Below are 13,619 nucleotides of genomic sequence, written 5' to 3' on the forward strand. Positions count from 1 at the left end.
AAAATATCTGTTCCTAGCTTCCCTAAAATATGTTCTCCGCGTCTTTTTCCCTCCACCTTGCACCCGCTGCAACTGCTGCGTTAGTGCTTTCGGCTCATGACTCGCTCCAATTCTGCTGTCGTGCATTTCCCAGAAAACATCTAATTAATAAGTTTTAAATAAATATTAGCTAATTAGTCGTTCAGTAGTTGCATACGCTGTCCTACAGGATGTTCGCCTGGCCGTATAACCCACATGGTAAAACGGCATCTATCTCTCTGTGCTAGATTTTGATATAAACATTCTGTAACGAATAAAAAAAAACGCGCTGCATATGATTACGTATTAATGGTGCAAGGCAAGCGGGTTACGAAATACTGATCTGGGAAGAGGTGCATCTTAAAAAGTTGTACAGGTACTTCTAAGCTATCAACCAAATATACCAAAAGGTTCTTGAGGGATTAATTTCCCCTTGTGGACCTCAGAATCCAAGGGAAAAAATAGAAAAATAAGAGGGAAGAGTTGGGAGCTTTAGGTCGATCTATACTCACAACAGCAAGCACACGAAGGCTGCACACACGACGACGCACTGGAACTTTTAACCGTAGAATCCGTGGCCATAGCCTCCATAACCACCGTAGCCTCCGTGACCGTATCCTCCATATCCACCATAACCGCCGTGTCCATAACCACCGTAACCTCCGTGACCATATCCACCATAGCCGCCGTGGCCGTAACCTCCGTGACCGTAACCACCGTGGCCGTATGCTGGAACGTGCTTCCCGTGAGCAGATACGTAAGGTGCAGCGGCAGGAAGACTAGTCTTGGTGCCGGGTTCGTTGGTCTTGACGATGGCGCGGAAGCCGTGCTTGTCTGCTACGTAGTTAACGGTACGGTGTCTGCCGTCGATGTCACCCAGGTAGTAAGAACCGACGACTGGACCATAAGCAGACCCGGCCTCCCAACGACCGTTCTTGGCACCGTAGTGGTTGACGATGTCGTAGCCAAACTTATAGTGTCCGTGGTCCTGCGTCGGAAGACGAGTAATCAGAATTGCAAGATTTTTCACTCAACGGACACAAGATATAGAACTATTGTAACGTTGCAGCGGTTTGACACAAAAATTGAAGGGACGATTACGATGTCTATCAGCCAATCCGGCCTAGTGTTACCCTTCGCATGTGTCTCTACCAATCCGGTCTCTCCGCCTTTCCGGTCTTTCAATTCCACGCACTTTTCGCGCACTAGGTGTGATGGACGAACCAATTCTTTGCTCAAATGTGTTACATTCCGGGTATGAGTTAAAACGCTTTGTACTGCTGGTTTGATTACACTCTGCGGGGTCACGTGACGCGCGTTTTCAGCTGACGCTGTAAAATGCAGTCTTGGGAAAAGTTACTTCAAAAAGTATCTGTGTTGCCGCTCCAGTTACTACACGAACAAAGTATCTAAGTTAGAGGTGCCGTTAGTCTGCACAAATAGTAACTAGTCAAGTTATAGCCACAGGTAACTTAGTTACTCTACAAGTACCTTCCAAAAGGACGAAACAAGAACTGAAATACTTTTATCCTAAAATCTTTTGTGCTGCAATGTGAACTACTTCTGCAGGCTACACTGGAGAAAGAGCTCCTGCTCCAAGTTTGTCTCTGTAAGTCTGCCCCGCTTTATTCCAAATCATCCCTGCCAATGGCGAACAGCCGCTCAACTGGGGCACGTCGCTTCTTGCATGTTGCGCTTAGGAGCGCAACCATAGAACCATAGGACCATAGAACTGCTTTCTTGCCATTGGAATAATGATAACGGTTTATATTCTAGCAATACCACAACTAACTTTAACTTGAGCCCTTTACGAGGCTAGAGTTGCAGCGTTGTACCTCCATGCGAGGGTACTGCGAGCATATCGTAGCATAGTGAGGTGTCCCCACCACGGGTCGCCTCAAGTCTAGGGCCACCTCCGAATGCAGTAGACGCACCCTGCCCTTCTTTCTGAGTGGCTGGGATAGCTGCATCCTTTTCACATCGTCATTCTTTTACAGCTGTGGGCAGTTGATTGAGCCACGAACAACATGCGGCAACGGCTAAAGAAAGAAAAATGGGAACGCTTTCCGATATTATTGGAAAAAAACTTACCTGAAAGTAGCTAGTTACTGTAACTAGTAAGTGTAAAAACGGAACTAGGTACAGCTGAAGGTTACTTTCTTAGGAAGCGTACTTTGATACAGGTACTGGTTATTTTTCCAGTACCTAGTTACTGTATCGAGTTACTTCTAACTAAAATTACTTCTCGAGACTGGTAAAATCTCGATAACCCCCGCACAAATTGAGACAGGCGCATTAAATTTTAATACGTGATAAAGGAATAAATTCTCAATCGTTCGTCGTCCAGATTGCGTTTGTGGACCGCTTAACGGCCACGATTTTGTGGATGTTACATAAAACGGCGTGCCGTTCACAATAAACGTACAACGTCAATGGCGGTCAACGAGGCGAGAGTCCTGGGGCATTTCCAATCTGGATACCAAGTTTCATCTTCCTGCAGCCTGAAGTGAGCGAGAAATGTCTGTTCAGCTTATTGGGAATTCCGTTATACATTGCGTCGCGAACGCTTGAATTAGACTCTGTGGGGGACATGTGACTCGCGTTTACTGCGGACGCCGACCACGCAGTCTCGGGTGGGTCCGCCCTTAACAACTGACGCTGTCAAACGATTTGGAATGGGGGCAGAACAGTCCTCTATATTTCGGAGCATTCAGCAGCACGTGAGTCGCTGTATAGAGGAAATTTAAAGTTGAGGTCGCGTGGATGGCGAACGTAGAAGTCACGTTCCACGGTGTATAATTTTGAGGTCCACATACATTCCTCTCGCACATAGTATACGAAATCCTGAATAAGCATTGGATCCAAATCATCGGTTTGAATGATCACTAAGAGATCGTCCTGTGTGACAGTGGAAAAACTACATTTGAGCATTTCTTACATCTTGGTGCCTGTGTTGGTGACTGTACCCTCCGTGACCACCGTGACCACCATGTCCCCCAGCGAGGGCGAGGGCCGATATGGCCAGTACCACTGCGATCTGGAACAAAAATGCAAACTCATTTGGTGTGCCGTGGATATGCAACACCGTGTCTTCCCATTTCGCCTATTCCCATTTTGCCTAATGCTTCTTAGCGGATTATCTCGCCATCCCTTAGCAGGTCCACCGACCTCGAACTGCAGGGGGTCCCATTTGGCCTAATGTATGCTGCAGACAGTCCCACTTCGCCTACTAATCCGTGTTACGTAAGAAAGAAGGCGGTCCTCTAGCATGCTGCCAAAAGTCAATTTCGGATCTCTTATAACTTTATATGCAACCTTGTTGATTTCACTGAAGCATGAGGTCTGTATTTATAATTCATATTACATTAGGGTTTCTTCCCTCATCTGTTGGTTCACAAATATAGACTGTTGCAAGAGTAAAAACGTGGTTTTTATTTACAGTTTTTTTTTAAATTAAAAGGGCAGCTTTCATTTCGGCACTTCAACATTCTTCCAAATTTGCAGCTATACTCAATATGCATTAGATGTCCCACGGCATCGAGGTACGACATCATGTCTCTTTCGCCATTCTGAATTATGGACTGCTCAATGACATTCTTAAGCAGTATCACAACTTTTTATTAATTCCAATGCCCTTAACGCCGGCTTTTTGAGCTTTTTCAACTGACCCTAAGTGATTTGGGAGAAATTCACAGCACACCCTGGAAGAGACTAAAATTTGTACGACACCGACCAGAAAAGGAACCCTGTTGGAAAATATTTCCGTGTATAACTCCCACCGTTAGATATCGCGCAGGCCCTCTTCAGAGCACTTTTTTACTGTATAACGCGCGCATTATACACCCGAAAATACGGTAGTTAGGTTGAACGTGGGTTAAGGCGTCTCGCTCGGTGGTGTCGTGCTGACTGGGAGGCGCTGGGTTCAAATACTACCACCGGTAGTGCAGTCTGAGGATTTCCCTGGGTTTTCCGAAGACTTTCGAGAGCAATATCGCCACAGTTCCCCCTGAAGTCTGCCCAAGACGCATATTAACCCCCTGTCCCCCCACTCCTTCCTGCTGTCCTCTCTCCATCTGCCTTCATGTGTACGTCGCTCATTGCCACCGCTCACCTCCACATAGCCGCATCTCGCTCATAGCCACCTCGCCGTCGCTCATAGCTTCGCGGCGCTAACACGAAAGTAAAAAAATAAAAACATAAATAAAAAGTGAAGTTAAACACGACCATAGTGACACCAGTTTCCATATTTAACATCGCTGAGGTGACACTGAACATGGCTCGAAGCCTTGTTTCATTCGTCATGCTCTCCATCAGGAGTCACCATGTAAAATGTTTGTAAAATGTTTTTGTTTTTGTTATATTTGTAGATTATATTTACACCTTATATTTGCAAATGTAAAGGGTCCTTGTTTTTGGCAACGTAAGGTAGTTGTCGGACGAGCACATTCATTTCTTGCACGCGTCACCATCCGGGCGGAGCGTGTAAGTCACGCCCACTTGCTGACAGTCCCGTTTTGCCTAATGAGATTGCACGGCAGTCCCACTTCGCATAACGGCTGTTACCCCTCCCTCCTCTTTAATCCGATAATCCGAGTTAGGCAAAATGGGAATAGGCGAAATGGGATGTAACCTGCAACACGCTTATGGTGACTAATGTAGAGCTTAAAGGAGGTAAGAACTCATATCTGCAAGTATTCAGTTTCGGGTGTAATAGGTGTAATATTGTTCTTCTACGCTTCGTAATTCTATTTACAACTTATTGTTGAATACTTCACCTTTACAACGTGCGCAGCTTTAATACAAAAACGCACTCTCTTTCGTATACGCTCAAGTAGACTCACCGCCGTCCAGGTACCTCTATCCCTCGTTACATCATCTGAAGAATTGTAGCACCCAATCGGACGCCAACGCGGAAGTACACATAACGTTTTGCTTTACCCTTTTCAAGATGAACTTCACCACATGGCACGCTCCTAGCTAACCACCGTCCCGAATGACAACGTTCTGGTCTCTGCTTTGTTGAAAACGGGAAGCGTAGGCCATTATGTAGCCGGGCATAATAGACACATAATAGGCTCCGCCTCTCGTTATCAACAAATCATCGTCGAGAACATTGTCATTCGGGAAGATGGTTGGCTAGGAGCGTGCTATGTGCCGAAGATACGCACCTATCAGATTCACCTATACAAAAGGTGTCACAGACAACAAGTTCAAATCGCCGTTTGGAGCCGATACAGTCGGCGGGCTCGCTTGGTACAGTAACATAGCACCTTTAAAACATACAAAGTGCGCTGCACAGTTGTGTGATGTCTGCGTGCACTTCGTGAAAACGGGGACGTTTTACATACGGCAAGTGCGACAAAGGAGCCGTACGACCCGTTCCCAGTGCAAACCAGGAGACAGGAGAATAGCATCATGAATTCTGGATGGCCTTAGGAGTCCTATGCGGTGAAGTTCCGGTTTCAGAGTGCAGCCGCATGGCCGAGTGCGCACAGTATCTGCTCGTTGCTGGTAGACACAGACACGACCATGTTGAGGTCTGGGAGGTGGTATGTTCAAACACTAACACCAGCTGTTCTGTAGGAGGTTATGCACTCTAAAAACAGAAATTCACCGCATAGCACGCTCATAGCCAACCACCCTCTCGAATGATATCGTTATCTGCCCTGATTTGTGAAAACGTGAGGCGTACGCCTTTTCTGGAACACCTAGTATGCTGTTCATAATTGTCACAAAAAGGCGTCCGCCCGCCGTTTTCAACAAATCAGGGCAGATAACGATATTATTCGAGATAATGGTTGGTTAGAAGCGTGCTATGCAGTGAAGTTCATTTTTAAGACTGTACTCCTTTTTGTGGCAATTTGGATATATGATGATTGCCACAAAAAGGCGTACGCCCACCTCTCTCCTCGAATCAGTAGCGATAACTCTATCATTCTTGGCAATGGTTGGCGCATAGCGTGCTATTAGGTGAAGTTCTGTTTTCAGAGTGTACACTGTTAAAACAGAACTTCACCACATAGCACGCTCCTAACCAACCATCATACCGAATGATATCATTCTGTGTCATTATTTGTTCAAAACAGGCGGGAGGCGCCTATCTGAGACAAATATCTTGTCCCAGATAGGCGCCTCCCCCCTGTTTTAAACAAATCATGACACAGAATGATATCATTCGGTATGATGGTTGGTCAGGAGCGTGCTATGTGGTGAAGTTCTGTTTTAACAGTGTGTATAGGTTTTCTGGCTGACCTTCAAGACGCATGTCGGCAAGGTTTCCCGTGCGCTCTAAAAACAGAGCTTCACCGCACAGCACGCTCCAATCCAACCATCATCCCGAATGACAACGTTCTCTCCCTTGATTTGACGAAAACGGGGGGCATACACCATTTTTGTGGCAACTATGAACTGCATAATGCCACAAAAATAGCTTATGCCTCCTGTTTTCAGCAAATCAAAGGAAGCAACGATGTGGCTCGGGATGATGGTTGGCTAGGAGCGTGCTGTGCGTGCGTGCCATTACCCCTCATTTTTAAGAGTGTGGAGTCTGCCCTGGACGTATACTAACTCCCCCTGTTTGTCTATCCTTCCTTCTGTTATCGCTCCACCTGTCCACGTCTGCTCCTCTGCAGCCACTCTTTTTCTCCTGGTGCTATTACGGCACGGCAGAAAACGTCGATGGCAGTTCGAGCTCCACTAAAGTATCTTGGCCCAGCTGACCTGTCTGTGGGAACGAGAACCTGACCTTGGGCAATACACGGCGACGCACAGAGTACGACATTGATGAGTAACATTGATGAGACATTGAACCAGTAAAACTTGCTGCCGTCAGTGTTTACTTTGTGTGTGTGTGTGTATGTCGTCCAAGCTCAGGTATTCCCGTAAAGAATATTGACTACCAACTAGCCTGCGTGTATGCTATTCTATCTAACCTACTAATCTGTGTGTTTCACTTAAATTAATTATTAAATTTCGACGGCGCTGTTAGGCACTTTTGGCTGACCAGGGTTTCTCAGTTGGCAATGTGTAGAGGTGAGGGGAATGACAACAAGTAACACATATTCAGTGTAGCATATCATTCATACACTCTTAAAAATGAACTTCACCGCAAAGCACGCTCCTAGCCAACCATAATCTCTAATGATACCGTTATCTGCCGTGTTTTGCTGAAAACGGGAGGCGTACGCCTTTTTTGTGACAATTATGAACATCATAAGTGTCACAGAAAAGGCTTACGCCCCCGTTTCCAACAAATCAGGGCAGATAACGATATCATTCGAGATTATGGTTGGCTAGGAGCGTGCTATGCGGTGAAGTTGAACACACTGCCTTCGACGGTGTGTTATAACGGCTTATAGGTGAGCACAGTACTGGAAGGCCTATTTAGCGCAACAAACGGTACTTCCAAAAAACTCGGAAGAAACAATAAAACTTTTTTTTTTTTTTTCAAATCGTTACAGCGCAACAACGAGGACAAGAAGGGTCAGACAAAGGACCTGGTTGTTGCGCTGTACCGATTTCAGTATGTACCAACTCGTCCAACTCTCAAAATTAACTGATTTACATTTTTTTTACATATGCGTTACGTTGAAGTTGACATAAGGGCTGACGTTGAAGTTGACGCGTCCATGAATGATAAAAGGGACGAGCAAAAAGGATTGAGAAGCACCATACACCGCTTGCGGAAGTCAATGAGAATGTATCGCACCTACCGGAGCCAATTACGGCGCATGTGACTGGGAATTTTATCCGTTGAGAAGGTGAGGTAGGTATATGCTGCTCCTGTATTATAACTCCCGTATACACTCTTCTATGCTTCATCAGCGGTCTACCAACAGTGTGTATTCTCGAAACTGTATTGAACTATAAACTGTAGGAAGTGGGTGGTGAATCTATGAGGAAACGAAAGTTGGATTGGGGAATATAGTGGCTGAACGTTCTTAGGCGATTGCATTGCGTGGAAAATGGAGTGAAACCATTTGAGGAGCAAAATATTTTGTCCAGATCACGACTGAAGGTCAAAATCTAAAGCGTATAAATGCGATTTCAAACGGTTTAAAATGTGCTTCAGTTCGGGATCATATCCAGCTCTCAGGTGTAGTGCAATTTCTTGCCTCTCATTAGGTCTCACTAAATATCACCATTCAACAATATATAAAGTGTCTCTTATTCTTGTTCTGCTCTGATGTCAATCTAGCGAACGGTGCCAACTTACCCTTGCGATCATACTTGCTCAGTAAACCCACACTGGTGAGACACAACCTCCTTAGCCCTGCAGGCCGCCTTATATACCTCCCACACACCCTCTCGCTTTAACACCCTCACAAAAAATCAAAACTTTGAGCACACACAGGGCAGCACAATCTCAATGGATGTCAGGGAACACTTGATACTAGACGTGTTAATCGTACGGTGCACCCGGTACCGCCCAAAGTTTTTCGCATAATTTCACCTAAGCAGAATTCCTTTCCGAACGCCATTGTCCCCTGCAATTTGCCGCCAGAAAAGCGTTCACCGATTATAGTGGCCGGGCTTGTTTGCTCTTGCATTTTGTTACTTCTCGCTTACTTTCTTTCTTTTTATTTTATTTTATTTATTTATTATTCTTTTTTTTTTTTTTTGCGTACAGGCACGTAATCGAAGGTGAACTGTGCGCTTTCTCGGTTGTCGTTTTTTGAGTATTGCTTTTTATGTTTTGTAAAAATATGGGCTGCTTTGTCGTTTTACTTCTCAATGCGGCCCTTTGCCACGAAGAGAAAGAACAAAAAGCAAAAAAGATGGTGGTCGTCATGGCCTGAGGGTTGCGCGAGGGGATTGAGTGGAAGGCGTCAGTGTTGGGCCAATTCAGTTGTTGAGGTCAAGTTTAGCGAGAGCATGGGTTTAATCGGGATCGCGTTTTACGTGGACATTTCGTGGTACCCTCTTTGTTTTTCTTCTCGGTCTAGAGCCCGCACTACCAACATTTCAGATCCACGCTAGCGGTGCCTCTAAATCAGCTGGACTTTCGCCCTCTCACTACGTCAAAATTGCTTGGTCCATGGCCAAATCTAGCCTACCAACGCTCTGCCTTAAGTGTTTCGACACCGTAGCACTTCGTTCTCACTGTGAGGCAACCCGTTATTCCATTTCACTACATTACCGGCAGCAATGGGATAGAGTATCGCCCCAGGCAATGCAACTGCCCACTCATCATCGTTCAAACAAAGTAGTAGTTGCTGTTGTTCCTACAGTTATGTGGTGAGCAGCTGCCGTGGCATAGTGGTCAGGATGATCGCTTGCCACACCGAGACTGGGAGGTGACGCGGGATCTAATTCCCCCACGGGATGTGCTGTCTGTGACTAACATGACTAACATTACAGCTCAACTTATCTCATAAGAAATCACTCGAGCTGAACCACGAAAAGATCGTAACAATACACATTTAGACTTCGAAGCTCAACCACTAAGTAAAATCACATAGACTCCAAGTCTAAAATGCATAAAAAATACACTAATCTATACTCCATCTCAAGTTGATTAGTCTTTCAAAAAAGAAAACTCACAATAAAAGTATAAAAACCAAAGAAAAAATACGAAAAAACAAATACCAAAACACGTTTATAAATCTTATTGTGTTACTTTCTCTTCTACAAACGTTTAATTACACGAGCAACAAGTTGAAATACCCCAATATAACCAACTTTATTTTGCCCCTTTCGAAGATGAGCATATCCTAGAACCTCAAATCTATCAAGGTAAAAAAAAGCAACTATAACAAAACCTATTAACAGTAGTAAAACGTAGCTAACAATAATACTTATTAAAGGAAAATTCATCTAAGGAGCTTAAATCCTTTGCACTTCAATCTGCTACCTTAACCTTATAACTTGCTAATCGTAGCCTTGGGTTCATCTGCCATAACACTAAATGCGCTCCACCATCCGTTAAACAACTGGCCTACTCCACGCTGATCCGACCTAAACTCGAATATGCGTGCAGCATATGGGATCCTCATTACTCTTACCTTATTAACCTTCTAGAGTCTTGTCAAAATCGTGCCTCTCATTCCCGCCCCCCCCCCATCTCAAAGAACTACGCTCATTCTTCCAGCATCACATCTATCAAACTGTCCTTGGGTCTCCCCAATCTTCACCTCCGCAGCAAATTATCTCGTTTATTTCTATTTCAGAATTTTTTTTCATAATCAGCCCTTAAGACCCATTTTTCTCGTACCGGCATACTACGTTTCACCTCGCCTAGACCACAATTTTAAAATTCAGTCACTCTTTGCAGAACAGCTCAGCATTCCGATTCGTTTTTCCATTGCCATAAGGGAATGGAACAGCCTTCTACAGTCGTTAGTCATGCTTACTGACCACACCATTTTTGTTGTTGTTGTTGTTGTTAACTCAACCGCCCTCACGCAACGCCCGCAAGGGGCTTTGAGTTATATGCATAAATAGATAATTATCTCATATTTACTAACTGGTTGTAAATTGGGTTATAACTGATTTTAAACTGGTTCTAATTGTATATTTGAGACAATTAACCTGCCAACTTAACATTATCGTCTAATTTCAAATTCTAAAAATTTTGTTCACAGTTCTGCTCGTACTATGAAAATACCTTCAAAATTTTGATTGAAACCAACCTGGCTTAAGCAGGTCTGAAGTCAGATCATGTAAGAATTTCTAAGTTGAGCAAACTTCTTATTATAACTTATTCATTATAAAAGTATCTCAATCCAACGTCGAGGTCGCAAACTATTTTATCTATATCAACTATCCAAAATAACACGGTTATCGCTAGAGCATTTTATTCAATTAATCACTATTAATTGATAAATTTAAACATTCTAAAGATAACTATTCTTTAAAAATCACCCTAACCAACACCTCAATTTAAAATAATAATCATGGCATTCTATTCCATGTAGCCAAAAAAAAACTATTTAAAAAAAGTTAAATAGTTAAATAGTTAAAAGTTAAAGTTTAATAAAAGTAAATAGAGTATTGTTGTCCAAATATTTTATAAAAACTTTCTTATTTTAAATTAACTTCTAACAAAAGAAACAAGAAGGTTGGAGTTGGACGGACAAGAAGGTTAATCGCTATTAAGCCATTCTCTTAGCACCCATTAACAGGGGGGGTAGGGAATATATATTTATTGAATGGGCCCATTAAAGGCTTTATTGAATACCTTCGCAGAGTCAATATACCAGAATAATTTATAAAACACTGGGCAGGCTTTTTATATCATAAACAACTATATACAATGTTTACAACAACAAAATGTCGGTTATTCCCCACCAATTAACCACCTTAGGGCATTACGTCGCCGAGCAGAAAAAGGCTTGTCGAAAAGGCTCGTCGAACGGGGCAACTTCCTGACATTGTAGCATACCGCCGGGTGATTGCTAAAGTAACACTAGAAAGAAGACCGGAAGCGTTGGCGTAAGTTTTGTCAACACCTTTCACCGTTTGACCCCGCCACAAAGATCTGGAGGAGAATTCGAGCTCTGAAGGATGCGGCCCCACAAAAGAATCCTCTCGCGGCATTGGCTGTCGTTAAGGGTTTTAACGAAAACACGATAACGACAGATTTCTCCGTCGCACTAACGACACCGCCAACTGCCTCGACGGCTGCTGTACACAGCGGTTTAACCCAGAGCTTGACGGCCGAAATTCACCAAGACTGGCCCCGTCCATCAGGTGTTATGGACCGCGACTTCACTCTAATCAAAGTAAAGACAGCGTTGAAGTTTGTGAATGTGGGCTCGTCACCGGGACCAGATAACATCACTTATGCTGCACTGCGTAACCTTGACGACCGGTCACTCAAAGCTCTCCTTCATGTTTATAATATGTCTTGGCAACAGGGATCCCTCCCAACTACATGGAAGGAGGCGTTAGTTGTTCCCGTCCTGAAACCAGGCAAACTCGCAAATGCCCTGCCCTCTTTTCGCCCTGTGAGCCTGACAGGCTGTGTGGGAAAACTGATGGAGAGAATGGTTTTGCATCGTCTCGACTGGTGGCTCGAAAAGCAAGGTGTATTCCCTCACGAAATGGCAAGTTTTCGTCACCACCGAAGCTCCATGGATCCAGTTCTCAACCCCTTTTCTACAGTTCAACATGCTCGTGCACATCGGCACATCGTTGTATCAGTTTTCCTCGACATCAAGCGCGCCTATGATACCGTCTCGCACATTTGTGTGTTGCACGCCTTGCGCTTTTGTGGAGTATCTGGTCGACTCTTCAGCTGGCTCCACGATTTCCGTACGGACCAAACTGTCGCTGTCCGTACATCCCACGGCCAAAGCCCTAAGTATCCTGTTCATCAAGGTGTACCCCAAGGAAGCATTCGTAGTCCTACACTCTTTAATGTGGTAATGACAGGCCTAAAATCGATAATTCCTCGCAAAGTGTATGCCTCTCTGTGTATGCCGATGACGTTGCCCTTTGGACAGTAGACAAGTCACGGCCTGCCATTCAGCGCCGTTTGCTGCTAGCCCTAAATAATGTTCATCTGTACCTCACGCGGCTTGGGATGGACTTTTTGCCCGAATAACGCGTCGAGCTCCCTTTCACCCACAAGGTTGTGAGAAATTTCCCTCTTTGGGTTGGTGCAAAAAAGCTGCGAGCCTGTACGTTCCCATCGTTTCCTTGGTGTGGTCATGGACTCGGACCTGCGCAGGGCTCGCCACATTAAGCACCTAGAAACCAAACTGCAGCTATGGCTTCCTGCAATTCAACATCTTTCTGGCTTAGGATGGGGCTGTGATCAACGCTCCCTCCTAGCCGTTCACGCGGCTTTGGTGAGTACGACTGGGCTTTACAGCCTTCCAATCTTGCAGAGGATTTCCACAACGTCGTTAAATACGCTTCGGACACTGTTTGCCCGAAGCCTTCGTCGCTGCCTTGGCGTTCCAAGAATGGCTGAAACACGGCTGGCTGAAGTCCTGGATGAAGCTGGTGAACTTCCGGTGGAGGTTCTCCGTGAGCGTGAAACGGCTCCACACTTCCTACGTTTGCGTGCGCACATTCCCCGTCACCCACTTCGCAGGAAAATTCGACATCGTCCTGAAAGTGATTTCCATCGCGTAGCGCAGAGGACACGCCAGGCTCTCACTGGCTTCAAAGCTAAGGACGTCACATCGCCGGACGCCCCGTGGTCTCTGCCTGTGCCACACACCCTCGTACGTCTTCCGGACCTCCAGGAACGAAGAGATCAGTTTTCCCTCAAGTCCTTAGAACCCATTTTTATGCTCTCGTAGACGCGAAGTTTTCTACCACTGCCGCAGAATACACCGATGGCGCATCTCGAAATGGCAGGTCCGCCTCGGCATTTGTAATCCCGTCCGAAGGCGTTGTGGAAGGCCGTCACCTTTCGCATCAAATCTCATCATCAGCTGCGGAACTCTATGGCGTACTTTTCTTTCTGCAGCATATCGTTGATTTTACCCCGCCGGAGTGGATCGTGTTCACTGACTCAACATCTGCGCTGGAAGCAATTGAAAATCCGACTAAAGGACACGCTCCCCTCATTTGCAGGGAGAGGAGGAAGGGTGAGCGTTCTTGGGTGTGCGGGAATCCAATGTACTTCCTGCAACGGACTTAGAAGT

General features: G+C 45.1%; 1 protein-coding gene across 1 annotated transcript; it reads right to left on the bottom strand.

The window, feature by feature from the left end:
* Positions 1 to 577: 577 nt before the first annotated feature.
* Positions 578 to 8,245, bottom strand: LOC135378381 (shematrin-like protein 2). The gene is made up of 3 exons (XM_064611421.1): positions 8,234 to 8,245; positions 2,957 to 3,055; positions 578 to 1,006 (listed from the first exon to the last, which is right to left on the bottom strand). The coding sequence occupies exons 1-3, from the start codon at positions 8,243 to 8,245 to the stop codon at positions 578 to 580; spliced, it is 540 nt and encodes a 179-aa protein (XP_064467491.1).
* Between the last annotated feature and the right edge of the window lie 5,374 nt (positions 8,246 to 13,619).

This window comes from Ornithodoros turicata, chromosome 1 (assembly GCF_037126465.1).
Source record: "Ornithodoros turicata isolate Travis chromosome 1, ASM3712646v1, whole genome shotgun sequence".
Classification (NCBI taxonomy): Eukaryota; Metazoa; Arthropoda; class Arachnida; order Ixodida; family Argasidae; genus Ornithodoros; species Ornithodoros turicata.

What these genes read in the sequence shown, in the direction of transcription:
- LOC135378381 (XM_064611421.1), bottom strand. An exon ending in ACCAACACAGGCACCAAGAT is followed by an intron (nt 1,007 to 2,956) that starts GTAAGAAATGCT and finishes CTTCCGACGCAG; the next exon opens with GACCACGGACACTATAAGTT.